General features: G+C 38.6%; 1 protein-coding gene across 1 annotated transcript; it reads right to left on the reverse strand.

Annotated features, from left to right (window-relative positions):
- Positions 1-1153: 1153 nt before the first annotated feature.
- On the reverse strand, positions 1154-22303 carry LOC139122857 (ras GTPase-activating protein-binding protein 2-like). The gene is made up of 10 exons (XM_070688671.1): positions 22131-22303; positions 13636-13749; positions 11885-11954; positions 8354-8627; positions 7838-7937; positions 7106-7377; positions 6549-6658; positions 4984-5233; positions 4360-4478; positions 1154-3705 (listed from the first exon to the last, which is right to left on the reverse strand). Exons 2-10 carry the CDS (start codon positions 13728-13730, stop codon positions 3469-3471), a joined length of 1527 nt encoding a protein of 508 aa, XP_070544772.1. The 5' UTR covers positions 13731-13749; positions 22131-22303; the 3' UTR covers positions 1154-3468.
- Positions 22304-24731: the final 2428 nt, after the last annotated feature.

A 24731-nucleotide genomic window follows, 5' to 3' on the forward strand; every position in this document is an offset into this window, starting at 1 on the left:
AGACAAAATTCCTCTTTTTGTCGAGATAAGCACTATGAAATTGAAAGGCAATCATCGTCTGGTTCACGTGATCACCAGGGTTTTAAAATTGTCAATGACTGCAGTAAACTGCATGTACAAATTCACACTTTAAAAAATTTGGTGCCATGAACTGTTCATCAAAACTCTTGCAAGGTAACTCTTTTCCACATTTCTTGATTTGTAAGATTCATTCGTAGATTTTGTGTGCATAGCACGTTTTTTCAGCTTTTACACTGACATTTATGATAGTGACATTGACAACTTGAGGAAAATTTCCCTTGCAGATTCCCATATTAAGTTTTCATGCAAAATCTCTGAATGTAATATTGCACAATAGTTTTGTCATTCATGATGAAAAGTACATGTAGCTGCTCAGCAAATGTGATCACAACCTGCTGTAAAAGGGAAATTATGGCATGCCAAATGGCTTAAGCCCATAATCAGAATGGACCACAGTGTAAATAATATATATTATTGCCTGAATACATGGGTTTATGTGCCCGAGAGCAGGTGACAATTTGCCCGACGCCAGGAGGGCAAATTGTCTCCTGCTGCGAGGGCACAGAAACCCATGTATTCAGGCAATAATATTTTTATTACATGCCTCTTCACAGTTAACGCTATATGACAATTAGTTACATGCAGGGCGTTTTCAAACAATTTTACCATTATCGACCAGCATCATACAGATTTTAATGAAAGTCAAACTAGCAGTGCGCGCATGGATATTTTACATCTAGCGTTACGCGTCTACTTTGATGTCGAAAACGTCGAACGGCTTCACTGGACCGGGTAACCATGGGTACCGGTCAGTACATCGTTCACAGGCCCACTAACATCCCGGATGTTCCCATTCAAATCAATGCACTGATTTGCACTCACATTGAGGCATGTAATAAAGCAATATGCACAATCGTGCAAAGTGTTTTTCATAAGCGTCTATACACATGGGTAGGTTTTTACTGCCATCACATGATCAGTTGGGCGTACTGGTGATGTATAACACTGTGTGTCCTTTTAATTCTAAACTTTTATCCTAGAAACCAATTTCAAGAATTCTGGAACGCAGTTGGGAACAAAATTCACCACCCTGCTACACTCTCACTGGATAGTGAAGACAGGAAACGCATAGTTGAAGTAATGTCGTCAAGGCATTTCTAGGAATTTTTATTTTTCTTTCAAAAAAAAAGTGCAGCCACAGCTGGTATGGACAATATTTAACTTACCACAGTACAGTGAAGTAAGAAAATTTTAGCTGAGCAAGATGTTGAACGAGTGTTAAACTAAATAAGACAACACTATCTCACAAGAGATGACACATTTGAAAGAAATAAACCCAGGCCAGCGAGTTCATTTTGCAAATGCGACCCCCGCTTGTGTTTTTTTTGTTTTGGCAACAGAACAAGACTGACACAGAATTAAGACAGACAGCATTTTTAGAAAACAAGTAGCAGAATTTGAACTACGTCAGAATTAGCATAAAAAATACACATTCTGTAATTTAGAAGAAATGTACATTCTGGTTAAACCGTCTCTTCCGATTGTTGCATTACCGTATTCAGAGCATATCCAGTATACTATGTGCGTAAAAATGTAATTTTGGAAAAAAGTAAGTTTTCTTGGTAGTTTTTTTCTCGTATTTCAGGTTGGCACATATACTAGAAATTTGAATGTTCAGGGACACAATCACACGAGGCAATGAAGCTCAACCATAATTCTCAGGGGGAGGCAAAGTCATGTGCCATAAAAATTTTTGTCAGGTTTAATACACACACTAAAGAGCAAAACCAAGTTTTGCGTGTTTTTCAATACCCCTAATTCCTTTTTTAAATAGTATGACCTCAGCCCATAAATATCAATACAGGAATACCTCAAGGTCAATACAGGAATACCTCAAGGTCAAGGGAAAGAGGTAAAAAGTCGTGGCAAGAAGGCGGTCACTCGCAGGGCCGTAGTAATCGCCTCGACACAGGACACTCAACTAGAACAAACATAAAACCAAATGCAACGAAACTGAAAACTTGACGGTTTAAAAGGTTACACTTACAAGTTGCATATCTTAATATTGTTCCTAATGAAGTACTTCACCCCTATAACAAAGTGGTTCACTCTGAAAACTCTCATGGACTGAACCAAGAAAGTTTACACATGGGGGGAGTTATGGTTTGTTTCCAGCTCCAGGCACCAAAACATGGCTTCTATTCACCTTTGACCTTGACGTCCGAATAGAAATCACACCTTCGGAAGAAAATTGTCTTTCCTGTTGGGAATTTATTATTTTAAAGTCACAGTTACATTAATAAAGTTGTGGCAAAGGCTCTTTTCAAAATTGTCTACAATATTCAAATACATTAAGATTACTTTTACAGCTTTTAAGAACAAAAATCCTACACATAACCTTGCAAAAAAAAAAGGGGAAAAAAAGAACAAAAAAGGTTTTTCACCGCACGCATTTCTCATGTGAAGAAATGAATAATTTTTGGCATATACCTGAGAACTACAGTGACATGAGAAACTAGTCATTGTGATAACAGGTTTTGAAACATTGCAAGGGAGTGTCCACTTGTATCAACTGTACCCTCCGTAAGGCATCACACCATCAAAATGGCCAATGTCACAGCTCTGGTGTCAGAGACAAGCCCCTCCCATCTCTCCCCAAGGGACGTCACACATTTACAACAAATACATTCATCAAAAGAGGGGGGGGCACGGATAGGAAAAAAGAGAGGACTCACAAAAAATTCAAAAAAAAAATTAATCAGCAAGGTCTTTTTTTTCTTACTGAAGACAAAACTGATGTTAAGACGAGTAAATGAAAAACACAGATGTTTGTTTAAACCAATTTTGAACGTTGTACATGAATGTTTTTCTGCAATTCCTCAATTGCCCAAGTATGCAATTCTGATAGTGAATCAACATAGCAGACTAAAGTGTTTTTCTTTATTTTTTTCTTACCCAACCCCGAGTACTATGCTTGCCAAAAGCAAACTTTCATTGTGGAAAAACACAAAGTGTTTCATCTTTCAAAAATAAACACACATGGCAGCTAAAATTGCACTGAAATTGTACATGGACAAGTTTTTTAAGTATACAAATGCTAAATTTTTACAAAAAAATGATTTTTTTAGAATTATTTTTTTTCTAAAGTCAGCGAGAGTGCTGCAATATATCTACATAATTTTGCTACACAAGTACACCACTATTCTATATAAATCACCAATCTGTTTCTGTCCCCAAAAGTTGCCACGTCTCACTGTCGCTATTTAGTGTTCGATATCAGACACAGAAAACACACAAGAAAGTTTGCTTTGACGCAGGCATCCAGAATATAACAAAAATAAAGATATGTATATAATATATAAAAAATGTGTTATGAGTCCACTATCAGAATTGCATAACATCATTGAAAGCACCAAATATACATTACAGAATTTTTAATTGTGTGGATCAACGACGGGGAGTAAATCTGTTACCACCACCACCACCCCCACCGCCACCCCCTTTGTTAACTCCTATCCCACTTCCCCTACCACCACCCCTTCCACCACCCTGGGGACCCCCCATGCCACGTCCAGTGCCCATGGGACGGGTGTCTCCTGGCTTCCCTCCACGGCTGTCGTTGCGTGAAGCGCGGGCCTTTTTTTCTTCAACGTTCAAACGATGCTCGCCACGGAACATAATTGGCTGCAAGGAAAAAGAGCGACACCGTGTGAGAATTTCTTCTCAGCTATGCAACATTAAACAAGAACATTTCCCCAGGTCGTTCACCTTCACCTCTGTTATTATCCCTCATTTTAATCAATGACTACTTAAACACCTCAACTCTTTTAAGAATGTTACATAACACATATGACCAATTATCTCCTTTAAGCTTTGTGGTATACTGGTTTCAACATAGTTAGAGGGAATGTCTATAACACATAGTTTGCGTTGAGACAGGAAAACAATTGCTTCACATGCTTTACATTTAGCAGGCATTGCGTTATGATGCAATTGTTTTTTCTTCTCTTCATTGACCACTTAGATATGACATTACCCTGACAGTCCTTGTTTTTTGTTTTTTGTTCTTTTGGTTTTTTGGGGTTATTTTTCTGTGACTGTACCTATTGATCTCTATGTATTTTGTGGCATGCAGACCTTTAAGTGATTCAGGCAATGACAAGAAAAAAATCTACATCCTAAACTTTGGCAGAGCAAGGATCAGAAACAGTCTTACCTATAAAGTACTTTGCAAAACATTGCTATGGGAATCAAATCGACCACACTGAAGGTATCAAAGGTAAACATAAGAAGTTGATATGAACAAATTTCAAAGATGTAGTTTGCTCAGCTACTTACTTTCTCACTAAGAATGCGCTGTACCGACGATGGGTCGTCAAAGACAATGAATCCAAAGTTGGGCACCTTTCCGCCGCCACTTTTGGTGTTTATTCTCATTTCTACAACATTTCCATACTCTGAAATGCACAAAGAATAAAAGTCACGACAATTCAGTACAGGAGAGTGAGACAGTTCTGCACTGGAAAGGATGCATAATTACTTGTGTCTTGGGAAGTAAAAGTACATGAAAATTTGCCTTGACCTTGACATCTCTTACTCGGCTCCAGCAAAATTTAAACAAGAACTGTTCAAAGATTACAGAGAAACTTCATCTTTGCAAACTTTTGCATACGTGAGTACAATGCTTGAATATACCAATAAATGATATCTAACATAGATGGTACTCTATGGGTAAAATCTAGAGTATCTCTCTTGCCCTACAAACTTTTCTTGAAAACAAGACTGGAAGCAGAAATTCTGTACAGAAACTACTACCCATAGCAAGTAATTTTAAAATTGCTTGTTTGACAGCACTGAGGCTATAATTTCTGAACCAAGATGGCAATACTGAATGAAGTTTATAGAATGAGTTTTTGATCCTCACAAAACAAAGAAACAAAAAAGACAAATAGACTAACTTACCCATAAAATGATTTTTTAGTTCGTCTTCGTTAATATCCTGGGGCAAATTTCCAACAAAGACTTGGTTGCTGTCCGGGTATCGAGGTCCCCTCCGTGGTTCTGGCATCCCACCCTCACCAGGGCCACTAGGGGGCGCACCCCTGCCAGCACCTCTTCCACTTGGTCTTGGTGGTCGTTGGGGTAATGGTTCTTGACGCCCTATGCCGCCCTCAACAGTCTTGTTCTGGTCTTTTGAAGGGGGAGACACAGGCTATGGAGGAAGGGGGCAAAGAAAACGACTTGTAATTTTTCGCTCCTTCAAACTTCATTGAAAATCAAGTTAGAAGTGGGCCTGTCAACAGCTTATGTCAAAAGTGGATTTTAAAATATACAGAATACGCAAAACTTGACTGATTAACTTTCCTTTGAAAAAATGTTTACAAAGTAAGTGTGGTGTAAGTCACTGAAGGCAAGCATAAAAGGAACTTTCCATAAAGGTGTACAAGTTGACCCTTATCCTGCCAAGTTCATGTGTCACCATAAGGTCAAGTTGGTTAAAGCTGGCATGGCATAAATGAAATATGTTTCATTTTAACAAAGACTGGAACATTTAAATGACTCTGAAAACACAGATACTGTAATTTTACTGACTTTATCCACTGCAACAAACCATGCAAAGTAGGTGAAATTATGTGTAGGTTTGGACTCAATACCGCTTTCTGCTGACTTGGCAGATGGGTAAGTGACAAGCCTTGCAGGGTAAAGATCAAACTAACCATGAAGTGATATGTAAAGCAGAGACATTTGAGAAGCCTAATAGCTAATACAGGGGTCTGCCACAGGTTGTTTCAAGTGGCTCACTGATACATATACGCTTCACCACAGGACGATATGATTTTTTCTGTGGCCACACAGGTGCTGCTATTGCAATCCCACAATAATCGTAAGTGCATCATTACATGTCACGACCCCAGCTCCAATATTTTTTACATTGATCAAAAATAGCAAGCAATAGAGCTTATAAAGGCACCAAGTTTAAAGCATAAAAATAACTCAAATGGCTACAATTTATTTGTTTGGGATGAATATCACATTGTTAAACAGTAGATCATTATGACTCGTGCCAAATCTCACAGCATAAACTTTCAATTGGCATTGCATTATGAACCTATTCAGATAATGTTTATATCCCTATTTTGACATTGTGGAAGATTAACAACAGGAAGTATTGAAGTGACCTTTGACCTGTGATCTGAGTTTCACAACCATTAAAGTAACATGATACTGCGTTATTGTACTGTTGATCTAAAAGTTTCATAAGTAGTTGATGCTTCTGTTTTTGTATTCAGTTATTGTATTGACTGAAAGTGCTTTGACCTTTTCATCACCAGTGAATAGGAGTGATCTGATTCGCATACATCGGATTTGTTTGACTTGTCCATTTGTAAACGGGGGAGGGGGGGGGGAATAGAATAAAGGAAGCAGGCAGCTTGAGATATTTTTTAGCATGCTTGTGATTACTGCGTGCTGCTTTTTGGGGGAAGTTGTTGCACCAGAAGTTCTGTTACGAAGGAGGCATGACTTACTTGTTGTGGAATTGGTTTTATGACTGGAGCAGATCCTTGAACTGTTGGTGAATTGCTCTGTGTATTCTGTCGGGCAACGTCTGCCCAATTTTTGGGTGCTTTGGGATTTTCTGAGAAACAGGAATAAAATATAACCTCATTAGAATGTGTGGATCATTAGTTAAATTCACAACTGTCCCATGACAAGACAGTTGGCAAGATAGTGTGCCTGGATAAAATTGCTGGAACTCTTCTAATCCAAAGAAAACTTTGCAGTGGTAAAACACTGTGATACATTCTGTCGAAAAAGCAATACTTGAAAACATAGCCTCAGAAATGCTGTACCAATCTCACATTTGTGATCAAAATAATTTGTTCATATGGACTGACTGATCTATTTGCTCCTAGTAATATCACAAATAAGAACATAGACGTTTCCATATATTATCCCAAGTTCATGTTTGAAACATTTTCCAGTGGACCATCACTCCTGGCTTTCAACTATCACATCACAATATTTCTGACCATTTTACATGCATGCACTACAGACAGCCATCTTGCACAATAAGCATTCTTACCAAGTTCTTGTTGTTGTTCGTCCCTGGTGGGTGTTATCCTACCAGTGTGATTCTCATCAACCGACTGAACAACTACCGGGTTCTGCTGCGCAATCGACTCCGACTGCGTCACCGGCGCCGACTGGCTGTCCATCACCGTCGTCGATCCAGCAATGGGAGTTGGCGACGGTGCAGTTTGCGTCGTCGTTGGGCTCATGTCCACGATCTCTTCTGTTTCTGCCGGCTTTGCAACAACTTGAACTGGTTGTGAGTTATCTTCCACAGTGCCATTGCTACAATCACAAAATACGTATTTAAGCATCACACCCTTGAATTCAACATTGACTCAATTTTACATGGAGGAAATCACTGTACGACAAGTTGTCCCATATATATATATATATATATATATATATTATATATATATATATATATATATATATATATATATATATATATATATATATATATATATATATATATATATATATATATATATATATATATATATATGGACTGAAAATGCAGACTTTGTTCCAACGAGAGTCATATTTTAAGTGCACGGTGATTCACATATAGACTGTTACAATGCAGAACAAAAATCTTACGTCCTTCACTCTGTTTTTCACTAGGAGTTAACATCCAAATATAACCTTTGTTTCATATATTTCACGTTACCATAAGAGCATTGGGCAAGGTACACAGCAGCATACAGAGTCAGCCAGGGATTCAGTTTCTTTTTTAATTTCTTACCTGACAGGGTGAGTATCATAGAAAGAAGTAACAGTTGGATCCTGCACAGCTTCCACTGGAGGAGAATCCAACAAGACCTCTTCAGCCTCCCCTTCCGATTCTGTTGGACAAAGACAGTCAAAAGAGTTCAAACACTTCGTTCATTTTCTTATTGCCAGACGATGTCCTAGACACCACCAACATTTAGATAAAACTTTCGTATAACTTCATACATGGAGAAAGTTCTTGAAATTTCTGTAAGTTTGCATTATATCAGAAGACAAAAAATGTTTTTGGAAAAAACAGCAAAATTTAGGGGCTGCCCATTGCTCTCTAGCAAGGTTGTCTGCGATTGGTCCATTTCTTTACATTTCATTGTCAATGCAAATCCTTTCACCAATGGTACAATGTCTTTCAATAATTGGCCCAAAATAAGAAAGAAACACTCTCTGAGGTATTTGCCCCTATCTGTAGCATGATGTACTTCAAGAGTGCGGTAAAAATGAAGGATTGATTTATTATGCTGGAATCACTTACCAACAGGTGAGCCTTCCTGATTGTCTGGTTCATCTTCATCATTGAAAACCTCATCCTGGTACCGGAAGATGTCGTTATGCACGTAATACTTCTTAGGAGACTGGGGTGCCAACACAAACGTCTGCATAAACCGTCTCATTGGTTGACCGTTGTTCGAAAGTTCACCCGTAACCTGGACGACAACTCCTTCGCCGAGTGTAGCATGGCTGTCCACTTGGCGGATCTTAGCGTGGCAATCCCGGAAATTCAGAGCCATGATCTTCTTGTGGATATCCTGGAGGTTGAACACCAAGTGGAATTTTTTAATTATATAGGTCTGGCTACACGTTTTACGTGAACATGAACACGTAACGTAACAAATTTCTGCGATGTCATCAACTTGTGCGTACGTTCTCCACATATATGGAGCCAGCGTCGCGTATTTACGTGGAGACAGTTGTTTTCACGTAATTTGTAAACATGTAAATTTTTTCTCATCTTTACGTATCAAAACATGATATAAACTGTGAATCATTCATGCACGTTGTTAGTTGGATATATGACATCCTCAAAGATATTCATGTATATTAGTTATTTTTATGTGAAATTTCTCCGTCGATTCGCGGCATACCGGGTAACCATTCAGCTATCTCTGTGATACGGAAAACTTGAGCCGAGCAGAATCATTTCTTGCGCTTGCCACACAAACGCGTCACGTAACGCATAGCCAAATGGATTTTTGCACGTGAACGCAAACGCCAACGTGGATTCTACGCGTTCACGTTCACATACAACGTGTAGCCAAACCTGTTTATTAATCACCTTGTGTAGGTATTGGAATCTCACTGCGGTGAGAGCAAATCATTTTCACAACCATTAACACATCACTACCCAAGCTTATTTCCACAAGCCCCCGAGTCAGCATTTTATTACCCACTGCCATTGGGCAAAAAATTATCAGCTCAGTCATAAAAACCTCTATCCTACGTAGTTGAGCTGGTGGATTTACTCATCCCTGCTCTACTATATGTCAAACTTTAATTAAATCTGTAGACTCAGATCATTCCCCCTTGTGCCTGATCTTCACAAAGTCACCAGGGGAGTTTGACTAGTAGCCAGCTTGTAAATTTTCTTCCAAGAAGTTGCCAGAAGCAAAACTCTTAACAACAGTGGTAGGAGAGGATTTGATTCACATAACACTGTTTTTTTCTGAATTTGGACTATTTTTCAGTTAATTACAGTGAGAATCAGTTTGGTTGCACTCTTGATATCACGGTGAAACAGTGAACAAGAAAGGTTTTGTTTGACATATGGTGTAAATTGAAATCACTTGCAAGCATCTCTGTGTTTTGGATTTTCATAATGAGAGTGGTTATTCTTTAACCTCTCCTGCATGAAGGAATGAATTTCGAATATGAAGTACTTCATATACGTAGAAGTTGTCACGGTCTGTAAGAAAAGACTAATCTGACAAGGAAATCTTTTTACAGAAAACATAGCAACTTAATGATCTGCCTTTGTTTCTTTGGGAAGAATGAACGATATACTGCAATTCTCACACTGTGTTCGCGCTGCCCATTCGCCACGTTCGCAAATGCGAATTGAAATCAGCAGCGTGGCGAAGAAAAATCGATCCTAATTCGCCACAGTGGCGAAAGTGATTTTGTTGAAAAAATTCCGCAAAATAAGCAAAAACGTGGGGTTTTTTAGTCTTTTGTTGATCTGCGCTTCTCTTTCGGCGATTCGCGAAAAAACTATATCTATTTCCGTATTGTTCTCTCCGACGTACGCAATTGCAGTCGAGCCAAGTCTCGCGAGAGATTTGACGTCAATTTGTATAGTGTACAGCATGCACATAAATGACTATCGCGAGAATTGAAAATGCAGGCAGACGCAATCGAGCCCTAGTCTCGCGATAAATTTGACGTCATTTTGTCCAGTGTACAGCAAGCAAAGCGAACACTCGCGAGAATTGAAACTTTTGCTACAGCAGACACACGCATTTTAATCGTGGTCACAAAGTTCGGTGTTAAAATTTATTTGCATCGTGTCTAGACGTTCCTTGTTGCGCATTTTAATCGAGGTCTTATTTTAATGGTGGTCGATTTGCATCGCGGTCCTCATGGTCCCCTATTGATGTTCATTAAAATCGCTATCCCAGCGACGCATTCCGTGTTGTTGTCGATTTGCATCGCGGTCTCGACGTTCCGTGTTGTTGTTCATTAGAGAGGTTATAATCTAATTACGTGTACGTCTGAAGGCACACAGTGGCGTACGCGTATCCATGCTCAGTTGTGATTTTTTTGGTTGATTTTGCCGTATTGTTTTTTCAGAAACATACGAAATTCGTCTAAGTTTTAAGAAACAATTAATTTCTCTACGCGAGGACTATTGCAAGCTCGTTGTATCCTCGCATTAAATTTACCGATTTTTTGTAATACAGTTATTTATGAGGTTTACGGAAATTTGTGACAGCTTCAGGTAAAAAGTTGAATTGGACAACATTTCATTTATGTCAGGAAATCATAGCACGTACGTCTTTGTGCAGGTGAACTCTACGGAATTTTCTGATATCAAAGATGTTTGCTAATTTACAATGATACTCATACTAGTACTTAACGAGATTTCCTGTCTAAATTCCCGCAAATCACCAAGAAAATCTAAAAATTACTACACGTAATTAAGACTACATGTGGAAGTGTCGTTTGATGACGTTCCGAACGTCTGTGCCACATTTACGCGACGTCTTGTATGACGTGACAAAGACGCTACGTGTACTGATGGAACGTAATTACGTGTAACCAAACTTCTATTTTAATCGCAGTCCGAACGTTCAGTGTTGCTGTCATGCTGTTGATTTGCATCGCGGTCCCAACCTTCCGTGTTGCAGTTCATTTTAATCGTGGTCTCAACGTTGCGTGCTGCTGTCGATTTGCATCGGGGTCTAGCCCTGCGTACGATGCTGTGTGTTCCGCTACAGCTAATCGCCCCGCTCACTCGCTTTGTGGTGAGCGGGCGATTAGCTGTAGCGGAACACACAGCATCGTACGCAGGGCTTCATCGGGGTCCAGAATCAAGCAATTTCCACTGTTAAAATGAAGACAATTGGATACAAGGTTGATGTGTTGATAGTTTATTCTTGTGCATGCAACCGACATTGGAGATTATAGCATTATAGAAAGCTTTGTTTTCGTAAAAGTGTGTGGCTAATAAAATTTGTCTGTGGCTAATAAAATTTGAAACTATTCGCCACAGTGGCTAACAGCTTTCGAAACCCAGCGCTAACACAGCCATTCATACACTTAACAATTTTACAACTCTCTATGATCCTAAGGGGTCAAGTTGCTTTATAACAATACAGAGGCCCTCTGAGAAAACCTAATTTTTTTCATAAAGTCAGCTGTGCCATACCTTTAGTCTTGTAACATTATCATTACACAGATAGGACCCAGCAGCATGTTCAGTGTTCTACCTTCTGGGCATGGCTAGACATGTATACAACAGAGTGAAATATTATCCAGCTATATTATCTACAAATTTATATTTACTTACTGCCTGGCCAATCACAGGTTCTTCATGATCGACGCCGCCATGCAAAAACGACGAATTATTGCTGTAAAATCTGTGAAATTACAAAACAGAAAACCATAAGAGATTGCATATTTTGTCTAATGTTGCCTCTTCTTTCTTCATCATATTTTATTCCAGACTGTTCAATCATTATTCAAGGTTTCATAAAATAAAATAAAATAAAATAAATACACAAATCAACAAAAAGACATCAATCACTAGGAGGTAAAAACAAATCATTTGAATATTTGACATTTTTGGGAAACTGGTCTGCTGTCTTACTATGACAACAGTGAGACATTCTTGCTAAGCGCCACAATTGGTTAACATAAACCTTTTCTGCTACAGATGACCATTTACAAGTAAATACACATTTACATGAAGTGGGCAAGTACATCTATACTTGCAACCTAAAAATAAGCATTGATAATTCTGTTTAGTTTGTTCTGATTTTTTTGTGTCTGATACTATCAGTAAACAATCAAGTCACAGGAGCAGCCACCAGCCACCAATACCGTACTTTTGTAGAGGTTTTGGCATAATTTTTGCAATGATTATCTCCATGTGATTAAGAGACCCTGACAAATAATTGCAGCCCAACAGTAACATTTGCAGACTTATCACCCCTGAACAAAAACACAAAAAATTTTCAAAATTTTTTATGGAGTTCACTGGTATCAACCATAGACTGAAATTTATTCCAGGCATCTGAAAAACTAAAACCTCCAAGTGGTGATCAATATATTGGTTTTTGGTTTTTTGATCTCCCTCCCTTTCCTCCCTCTCTCTCTACATTAACTACTTTCCAATGATAGAAATTAACCTGATCACCTCCATTCTCTTTAAACAAGTCACAAATCATAAACTGATGACATGTTTGGACAAAAAAATTGTGGTAAAAGGATTCAACCTTGCAATATGCACAACAAGGCTTCGGTAAAACTATGAGAGAGAAGGCTTGAAATTATCACTAGCCAAATAAAAATCACAGCCAAACATCAAAGTCAGTCACCCCTCATTATATAGCTTTACATAAACAACATATCTGCTAGTTCACTACATATATACATCCTGTATCTGTAACCTTGAGACGGACACAAGATTAAATAATGACCATTACAACAATTTGTAAAGTTGGCAGGCATTATTTAACTTTACTGTTATGGACTAGCTCAATCTGGATTTCAAGGACATAACACAGAGTGATATTTTTATTTATTTACATGCATCAGCTGGGAAGTAACGCTGACAGGAAGTAGTGTCATATATAGTTTTGTAGCCATTTCTACGATAGTATTCAATTCATCTTGATTCACCAGAGAAATTGAGCGCAAAAAGAGGAGACAACAGTAACAGAATTTCATTTTATTTCTGTACTGGGTTGGCTATATTCAAAGCACACTAGCAAACCTCTGGACAAGTCGTGTAAATATCTGACCCATGCTTGACACACTGCACTATGTGACCAAGTCAAGTCAATGAGTGAATCCTAGAGACACAAATATTCAGGTATCAGGACACAACAATTTTGGAATGTCTTCCATTTGAGAATGGAACAAATTTTTGTGTGATGCTCTAGTGATAGATAACCGCATCCTCTACAATGATTTATTGTATGACTGACCTACAAACATGTGTCAACCATCCTGTCCAGGAAGGAAATAAGTTACAAAATAGATTAATTTACACAACATCACTTGGGATGAACTTGACAATGTCATGTGTTACTTTACCTGTGTAAATGTAGAGGCGCTTCGTTCAGCAGTGTGTAGTACTGTCTGACAAACTCGCGTCCTACGCACTCGGGACTTGGAGTTGCCATGACCATGACCGATGAACTTTCAAAACTGAAAATAAAAAAATAATTGCAAGTAAGTAAAGGAAGACCAGTTCTACTTGATGTGTTACTGTACACACAATCCAGGTGAAATGTATGACATGTCACGGACTCATTTCAGCCACTGTATAGCTAATAACAGTTTGTTTGGTGTACTCTGTATGCAAGATCATCATCAGTCTTCAGAAATTCAGCCAAAGTATTGTCAATTTCATACTTGTCAGAAAGTATATTATTATGATCTTCATCATACCAGCACCACTGGGAGACACATAGAACCATCTTCTTTAGTCACTTATCTTCTTCTTAACACCAAATATTTTCTCAAAATTTCAGAAGAATGTTTTTGCAAATGATGGACACACTGATGCCAATCAGATTCAACTTCCTTTTCTCAGACTGCACCAATATTTGAAGAGCAGACATCCATAAAACCTGATAACTTTGCCACACTATGAGAATATTCCCAGTATCTGCTTGGTTTCTTGTCATATCAAAGTACACATCAGTCTTATCATTAAGTACTGCCACTAGCTCATAGGAATTATGATTATGAAAGATCATTCCATTATTAACAACATGATACTGACAAGTAAACAGAATGTTGCGTAGAAAACCAAAGTTGAATAAGAATGTACAGGACACACACTAGAGTTTGAGCATAGCGGCAGACAATATAATCCTAATTCTACCAGGTTCCATAGACAAACCATAGAAATAAATACAACTTGGGAAAAAGAGGACTAAGTGCTTCACAAATACGGACAAATAAGCCAGTGTGAAAGTATTCATGGCAAAATCACTATCCATCAGCCACACTGGATTGCACATCATAACAAATTGATGCACTGTCATCATGAGCCAAGTTTCAATGAGGCGTGAGGACACATGCATTGATATGCAGATGGACAAAAAGCACCAAATCAATCCCTATGGAGTTAAATTATGCCTGTAAGACTGTTTGAACATGCACAACCAAATGTACATTGCTATGAGAAATAAGCTACGGGTCAAAACAGTAATATTAATTTCACATAAAACGAAGGATGTTGACAGAGTACACACTTGTGATTTTAGGGAGAGCTGTAGTAAACATGTCTTCTTGCCAATGTTTTCCAATTTCACAGAGATGTACAATGTCATATTCAAGACACAAACAAAGACAGGAGCAAAAGACCACATTAACCTTGATGGTGTCAGGTACATAAAGTGAACTTCGATACAATTTTATGTGTCTGGTGCCAATACACAGCTACAAAGATTTTGATGAGGTGTATTTCCTCAGTGAACTATTTATTATGAAAGGTTTAAGTATGTATTGATGGAGTGATGTGAAAAGCTAGGAACCTGCAAACGTAACATCAGCAAGTGTGGTTTAGAAGGGCTTGCCTACACTACTCCTACATCTGGAACAAAGATAAACCTTCAAAATGCACTGAAGTACGATATCAGTCTTCATACAATAACTTAGAAAAGACAAGTACACAAAATGTTGCTGTGAATTCTCTGAAAATATAGGCCGATTATTTGTTCTAATGGCAATGTTGTTGCAGTAAAAGCCTGTCTACAGTTCCAGATAACAGGCAATGAAGTTGATACATGTATGCTGGATACTATCTCATGAGATGTGTTGCTGTGAGCAGACAACAGCTCCATGGTCATGCAAGAGCATATGAAAACGACAGTGAAAAAAAATATAAAAATAAAGCATTGGTATTGCAGATCCTTTTTCTTTGTTCACAAAATGTGAATATTGACAGAAATCGATACAATGGGAGTATGGTAAAAGCAGGCCTGCATTCAAAGTGCAGGATTTGGATTGTGATCATATTCTGGGCATGTTGTTGACACCTCTGCAGCAGGCCCTCACCTTCCTCTTCAGTGTTTGTGAAAACGAAAATGTTAACAAAAAACAAATCAAAGAGCCAATGGCATGTTTTGGTGCTCCTCTATTGCACAATGAAATTGAGATGTTAAAGAATCCTTCAGATGGCATGATACTAGAATTTTCTGTGTACAATGAGATGATGGAAGTGAAAGTACGAATTGAGACAAACTTTCTTGTTCCACTAAACTTGTACTTTGTTTGACAAGGCAGCATGTTCTGCCAAGCTTTTGCATCAGTGGGGTCTGAGGGCCCATGGAAGCTCAAAAAGTGGGTCGCTGTTGAAAAAAGGGGGTCATTCTCACTTTATTACATGCCATACCCGTGTTGTTGTTTCGAAGTTCGAACTCGCAGATTCCATGAGTGCTGCGGTTTTATGGTCCTACCTACAGTCTACAAGGCGAGTAAGTGTACTCGTTCGGAAATTCATATTGTCTTGGGTCATCGTATTTCGATTATTATTATGCTTTATGCATACTTTGCAAGTCATTTGGTTGTTTTTGGCATCGTAGTGGAGCCAGCTGAAATCACGTAACAAATTTTCATGAAGACGTCGAACATGCCTGCGTGACAATTTCAAAACTTGCGTATGATTTTACGCAACTGAGTTTTTATTTGCGTAAAATGTATTCAAAATGCGTACGGCTAAGGAATCCGTATCTGATGTGAGTTGGGCAGTCTTTTCTGTAGAACTTGGAGGGTTTCCTGTAATGCGCATGCTCTATTAATAAAAAACAACAACCTGGGGGCTTCAAGGTGTAGCTGAATGCTTGCCATGCCGTGATGATGCAAGTCCCGTATATGATCGTTGAGCAGCCCAATGAGTTCATGTTCAAAGAAAAGACCTTCTGACTGTGAAATTAGTGTTTTCAAAGGGCCAACAAAAAGCAGATACTGTTCAAAGTCCAGCGGGACCTCTCAAGAATGCAACCCGACAGATTCTAAATGGTCATCCGTAGTAGGCCGTAAACACTTTCCAAATAACATGCGACGTAATGACCATTAACTGTATTGTGTTACCAACAACGTAGACTCGATCGATTCTCGAATTTTTTGCATCTGTAGTGCCATTGTCTGTACAGAACTGATTGACGTGACGTTTTGTGATGATGAAATACAATGTTGCATAAAGTGCTGCGGTCTGCTAAAATCTACAAAAATGTTGCAATATCATGATAAATGTCACTTGCAAGCAGGTGCATATGTTCTAATTTTGTCCCGCATTGAACCACATTCAGGCAATACAATGCAATACATGCAGTGCGGCAAGTACGTCGTGTCATGGGGCATTTCTCAATGCGTATTAGTTTACGCAGTCATGATTTATTTTGCGTATTTCAGAACAATTTTACGTAAAATACGCGGATTTCGCATTAACGGAAACACTAGCCTGCCTCAATGAAGGCTGAGTTTCCGATGCATGGCTGCTCAATGTTTTGAGACTGCTCTGTTTCTGACTGATGCGTTTCCGATGTGGATGGCAGCGGCGTGCATTGGTTTTCAGTTTCGAGGATGTGAACAGCTGAGACACGATGTCATGTTCGATCGTATTGTCTTCACTCGTCCGGTTGTTGGATTTGTCTTTTTAGGGCGGAATTGGTCCAAAAAAACTAAGAATTGTTCTGCCTCTATGTTTTGATTTATTCACGGAAGCAATTTTCCTTTCCACTGCCAGAGAGTACTGTGAGGCATTGAATTTAACAGAGACGCTGACTGGCTGACTTGAATCTAGCCGATGAAAAACCTAGTTCACGATTATGCAAATAAAAAATCACTGAAGGTTGCTATGGAAGCAACACGTCTCATGTTCTCATGAGCAGCATGCACGCATGAGCAGCGTGGAATGTCTACTTCCGCGTTTGGCCTTTCGCGTATAGTACGTAAATATTAAAGTGTATTTTTTTACCGAAAGTTTAGTGGGACTGACGGCGTGCTGCGCCTGCCGGACCCGATGATTGATTTTTTGGGGTCTTCAATTTATTTTTGCGGCAATGGCGCAAGGCCGCGGCCTCGGCAGAACACTTTGTTGGACAAGGCAGCATGTACCTTATTTCTCCACATGTGAACTCCTGCTCGTCCATAAGCTGCTCCCCCCCTCCAAATTTTCGTAGATTTTTGAAACATTCAGTGTGTTTTACTCATATAAGTTACACTCAAACATGGAATTCTATGTAGATACAAGTATGACAAGTATGATTGGATATGAAAATTGTTACAGACTGACCAACTATGGATCTGGAGAACACCTTCACTTTAGCACATTTCAAAGCAGTATTACCATCATGACGGTCATGGTAGTTGTGTATTATTGTGAGGGATGTGTGAGCCTCATACAAGTGTAATGGATCATTAATGTTTGTATAATTACTTTTCAGAGCAAATATGCTATTAGAAGATGATAAAATATTAAAGTTGCCCTGAGAATGCAGTATCAATAAACCCAGGGCTGTTCCCTAATACAACTTTTGATGTCACGTCGTTGTCATATTTGATTTTCACTCCCTATCCATGTCGCTTTCTTTCTTGAAGCTCAAGTTTACCGTTTGAAGCAATTCTTTTTTTCATCCAGTGTTCTCACCAGAAAAAAAATTTTGTGGGACATTTTGTCCCGCTGACCAAAAAAAAGCGGGACAACGGATGATTTTTGTGAGACAATATATAAATACGTTAAAAAAGTCAAACTGCAAATACGAACCTTATTCTATGCATGGGAAAAATGAAGGACTCACAACTCATTCAACTCAACAACTTTTTTGTAAACATATCAACTGATATTGAATATCAGTGCCTTTCAATGAAAAGTCTATGGACTTTCGTTCTTTCCACAGTGAATGTCCATTTCGGGGCCCTCTACAATAACAGTAGTTGCTAGTGTTCAGCCGTTCAGCTCCCAGTTGATTTTTGTCATTAGTTACGTTTTTTCGCACACTAAACCCCCTTTCACAACCAGCAGAAGGAACAGGCCAAGTCAGCATTTATTTAGATCAAGAAACATATCCCTATGATGTTTGTAAACAATCATCAACTTTTGATGTGAAATTTTGGTCGCCATCCAAGGCTACAAATTTTGTCAATTGATCGAAGCATGGAAAAAAGACGTCAATGTTCTCACGTATAAGTTCGCCTGGAATACATGTAATATACTTATCACATGCGCAAGCCAAGAATTGATAATTTTTTGCATAATAAGAGAACTTTCCTCCAACTATTCCACATTTAAACCTCTGAACTACTTTTGGAATAATATTATCAATCGGCAGTGGGCCAGTTGTCGATCATTTCCAGTCGTAGGTACTAGGTCGCGTGGGCGAGGAATGGAGCAAATGCCTTATAACATCACACAACACGTATCTCCCGCGAAGTTTATACATGATTCCAAACATAGCAAAGACCTAAAAATTATCTCAGACAAAGTTGCGTTATTTTTCGAGAACAAAAATTCACTGAATCTCAACGGCACGAACACTATAACGTCGTTCCCTTCAAGACACCAGCTTCAAGTTCGTTGTTTTCGAAAAATGTTCATGTAATTCCTTAGGGATATACAAGCTTTACATTCTTGTGTTTTCGTAGTTCGGATTATTGTTGTCGTAGCCTATGAAAATATTTATCGTGCCCATGACGCCTCCAGCTTCCGCGAATTCCGTGGACATATACCGGTATGTATGCAAAGCGAACACGTTCAGTGCGTCAGACTACCACAGTCTCGTGTGGTTCAATACACGATACGACGGCCGCTGTGTGGTATACGTAATGCATACCACACATCGGCCATCATGTATCGAATCACAAGTGACTGTGGCTTAAGTACGCCCTCTGACGGGTATTGCCTCCAGATTGCCTCGGTTTCAACCAGGAAGTGTAATACTCTGTACATGAAAAAATCGTAATAAAATGGCCGCCTGGCAGCCATATTGGATCGTATTACAAAACAAATTGATGTGCATCTGTATGACATATGAAGTAATCCTTGTACTAAGTTTGAATGAAATTGCTCCAGGCGTCTCTGAGATATCTGCGTGAACCGACGGACGCACGCACGCACGCACATGACCAAACCTATAAGTCCCCCCGGACGGTGTCCGTTGGGACTAATTAAGCATATGAGGTAGAAATAATCTATGGCCTGATTTGAACCCCCCTAATTACCCAGTTTCATTTTGCCAGACCTGGGAACTAATACTCTTAAGTAATACTCAGGACCACGACAATCATGACATTTGACATGCACATAATGACATATGCATATGTCACATTTCACAAATACAATAATGCTAATGCAAGTTACATAAGCTAAACATGACCTTAACAACAGGTACTTCATCCCCATCTTGATCATGATTAACATTATCATATCCCAAGTTCATTCTCTTTCTGTGACAACTTTTAACAGGGAAGACCATTATGATTGATAAACATTAGTGACACCTGCACATAAACATTGACATAAACCACAGACCCTAAAATATATACAAACCTTTCTTCCCATTCAGTATTATTCCCAGCTTTACCATACAATCATGATGTAGGTGCATTTTCATACATGGACATATTGTTATTATAATCATTGAGCTTTTGTCATAGATGACCCGTTTCCACTTCACACCAAAGTGAAGGCTGATATGATAGTGACCTAAACACATGGCACAGTTTGAATTCTTTTATGAATGCCATGACCTTGTCAATGTCAATGATTTTACAGTGTCTGGTTTCTGCACCCTCAGTGACAGACATGGTTAACTAACCCAATACTCTCCCAGTTTATGATCAACTTGAAGTGTACACATACATATCACCTCAGCATTGAATACAAAAGCAGCATATATTGAATATATGCACACATCCTCAGCACCGGCTATGACACTATTTTCACAAAGCTAGGGTTAATTTATCCTTGGACAGTGTGAGCTTTTAAGGGCTTGCAAAGCAAAAACACAGAAAACTATTTCTTAAGCAATCCAGACATCGAGACATCTAACTTGTCATGACAAATGGTTAGGTTATGCAAACAAGACTTGAACATAAAAGGTTACATTGAGATAGAAACATGAAGAACAAAATTCGACCTGCAAAAATAGAAATCTGAACAGTCTGGTGCACTGCTAACATACATAACACCTGCTGGTTGACAGTGATAGCTCATTTTGACCTGAACAAGAGTTCAAGGTCCTTACAAACAAACTCATAATCGATACAAACACCACAATAAGAAAGAGAAAAAGGCGAAATCGGCCCTCTTTACCGACGGTGGCATTCTCCTCGTAGGGAAAAATGCCAATGTGACCTGAAAGGGGTCACTCAAAATGGCTTCCACCGGCACGGCGAGCGAGATGGTCACAGTGAGTCATACACACAACTCAACACGCATAGACAACCATGACAATGCAACTATGTGGATTGCGGTAAATATTCCTAAACACACAAAGGTGACAAGACGAATACCTCCACCCCATCGTGAATCTGGAAATATCGTCTCAATTTCACTCTTGTGAAAACAGAAGCCATACAAGTTCAGAAGACAAACAGTCAGCGCCTGCGTGACATCCGAAGTTAGAGTCGCCATTACTTGCTTGTCTAACCCGCCATATTTACAATTTTCTTTTTCGTTATCATGAACATTACTAAGTGAGTCAACGTACCAAAAACAGCCATGACGATTTCAGTTTCGTTTAACGCGAGCTCAGGAACAAAAACAACCGCCTTACCAAAAATCGCCGGAGATAATTTCAGGACAATATCATTTATGCATTAGTGACTCCACCATGACATCTACGGCTGCTCTCAATGATCGCACATGTTCACGAATTCCATTAGTTAAGTGTCCCCCTTCACACTTGACGGTTTTCAGAACCACTACAACCACACAACTTTAGCCTACGACTGGCCAAGTTAAAGCGATCAAGTGGGACATTTATTGAAATTATTCGGAGTTGTAGCGCCCTATTTTACCAACTACCATCACGACTAAACTGAGGTCGTGAACATGCCAAGAACGTCACAAATGGTGCTCTCTCGCCCCCTTCGAAATGAAAGACAAGAGTTATATCGAAATTCCACGGTCTACAGGTCACAGTACATCGAATTTTGGCGTTACAGCAAGGGCGAACTGACAACGAATGCGATTGCGTTGGTACGCAATCGAAACAAACCAAACTAAAGTTCACATGGTTTTTGTTTGAAAGAAAACAATATATGGAATGAATGGGGTACCAAAATGGCGAACCACGTCGTGTAAGTGTCAAGCCGAAAACACTATAAAAAAGAGAAAATTAACAAAATCGCCAGAGCTTGACCCATATCAACAACACCTGCGAAACAGAAAACAACCGCGAGTACAATATATCGGAAACAATGGAGACTCGGGGAAAAACTACGCAGTTTATAGACAATAAGATATACAGGAAGAGAAAATCACTCGGCGTGGTTTTTCCGTACGCCATGTCACGTCAATCGACGTCTATTTCCACGGTGCATGAATATACATCCAAAATATCGATCATACTCACCTCTTGACTGAATATAAAGCTCTTTTGAAGGTTAAAAGTTTAAATTTTCATGGAATACGGTGTGTAAATTTGGTAAAACGCGTTTGTGTTTGTCAAGATGCAGACGAAAGGCACATGCACTGTGCGCACAACTGACGATTTACTAAGTCAACTGCGCATTCTTCCCTTGCAATGCAGATCGGGAAATCCGTTTACTCTCTTTACTCCGCCAGTGGTTGCGAAGCTCAATCTCATTTTCAGGACAGTGCGGCGCTCGTCTGGCTCAAGTAACAAACATAATGAAATGTTTGATATGATCATTTAATTCATTCTTCCTACTAAATTAGCAATATTAAAAACACATTGTTTAAAGCCACGCTATTTAAAAAAAAACTAGTGGATAAAATAAATTATCAACAGATGTTACACAGTTTTACAATAAAAAAGACCAGTGTCGAAGGTTTATGAGAAGTCTAGCCTTTTTGTGTCGGAGAATTCGATACAAAAGCAGACTGAAACTGAATTAATTCATAGTGAAAAATTCATTTCCGATTTTCATAAAAATAAGACGGGGAAAATTTTATATACCCCGGGAGCTTCAAAATGAAGTCCAACAAGTTATTGTCAACATTTGAGAGTCCGAAGTATGTCCCCTCGGCGCAATATCTCCCTTTAGGTGAGGTACAATCAAATAGGCCTGGCCTACAAGAGGATGAATACGTGCACAAAAGTACACATATTTCGAGTGGTTTTTGTTTGTGTCTTGGTCCATTCGAGTTCCAAGTATCACCATTTGCATAGCAGTTCATGAAGAAGGAATATTAAAGTTCATCTTGTGGGAGGTACACTCAAGTCAAAGTTTATTTAGCGTTATAGGCCCTATATTCAATATTTTCAGTAGTAGGCCTAAGCCTTATTGTGCAAAAGTTTACTCAAGAATCAGTGATGGAGTAGGCCTACACATTTAGGGTGAAAATCTCAATTTTAGTATTAATGATTAAAGTAAATTTAAGCCAAAAACATGATACCACTTTATGAAAATTTCACACTTTATTGGAAATGAGAGTTCATATAAAAACCGACAATTTTGTTTCAGGTAGGCCTATTGACGGACTTGCATAAAAATGTTTAATGATAAGCAAAATTTAAATTACTGTATTTCCAAATTAAAGAGCTTTATTTGTAATCAAATTAAAGAGCTTTATTTGTAATCAAAGTTGTCGTTTTGTTGTATAAAATTCAAAGAATGGTATGTGAAAATTTCTCAAAATTTGACTCAGTAAGAATGGAGTTAAAAAGGCCTGCGTTGGCGCCAAATTGTCTCATCAGAAAATTTACCCACTAGATCACAATTTCAATAGAAAACAAGAGGCTATATGACAACTCCATAATCATCTTACAGACCATAACAAAGGCGATCCCAGGGATCGCCAAAAGGCCTTTAAATCCTTTACCAATGTTGAAAGAAGTCAGGAAATCGGATGATTTGCATAAATTTACACTTCATTCTCACCTAACTTACATGCTTGTCATGTTAAAAGTCGATCCCTACCAATGTTTTAATTTTTGGTCAGCAAATCACTGGAAATTTGGATGAATCTTTGCAAAAAAGGATTCTGAGTCAATATATGGCGTAGAAGAACTTTGCCCGACAATGGTGAGATGCTGAACTGACATTGACATTGCTTCTTAAATGAGAAGATCCTGCAAGAAGATCCAGGGGAGTTGTACAAGTTCAGATCTTTTTTTCACATTTTGCAGCGAGTGCGTCTATTTTTATACAAGTTTGAGTCAAATAATAACTCCCAAATCAGGGTCCATCGTTATCTGCCGGTCGATGAAACTCTGTAATGCTAACCATGTTAGATGTTCAAAATTCAGTATATTGTGAGTATAACTGATATTTCTAAAAATAAGCTGAAAGAAATAGACAGAATGTTATTTCATTTTCTTGGAAAGGTCCAGATAAGATTGCCAGGTACACAATGGTAGGAACATTAGAAAATGGTGGGTTGAGTATGCCAAATATATTTGCAATATATAATGCCACCAGGGTTGACTGGATCAGATGGTATTTTAGTGAACAAAATAACCACCCGTGGAAACTGGTTTTTACTGGAGTACTGAAGCCAGTTGGAGGTTTCAAGTTATTATTGAATTGTTGTTTAAAGTTGATTTACTACCGTTGAAAATCACAGGTTTCTTTTACACCATGCTGAAAGCATGGGAAGAGTTGATATTGAAAATACCACACAGAGAAAATAATTTGAATTCCAGAAAAACTCTTCTATGGAACAATAAGGACATTTTGATTGGCAAACGTTGTGTTTTACCAGGAATTTGTGGAAGCAGGAATTTTATATTTAGAACAACTGTACAAAGAAAATGGTCAAAAGCTGGACTGGGATTCTGTACATAGTAAAGGTGTCCCTCAGTCATCCATATTGAAAGGGTTTGGACTAAAAAGTGTTATCTCAGTCAACATACAAGTAAATTGGCAAAGTACAGCTGATGATGACGATGAAGTCAAAATTGTATTGGAAAGTAACAGGTCAATTAGTGTAGAACTGCGTAATACAAAAGTAATGACACAGATAATTAATGACATTAATTTTATAGAAC

The sequence above is a fragment of the Ptychodera flava genome, chromosome 22 (assembly GCF_041260155.1).
Source record: "Ptychodera flava strain L36383 chromosome 22, AS_Pfla_20210202, whole genome shotgun sequence".
Lineage (NCBI taxonomy): Eukaryota > Metazoa > Hemichordata > Enteropneusta > Ptychoderidae > Ptychodera > Ptychodera flava.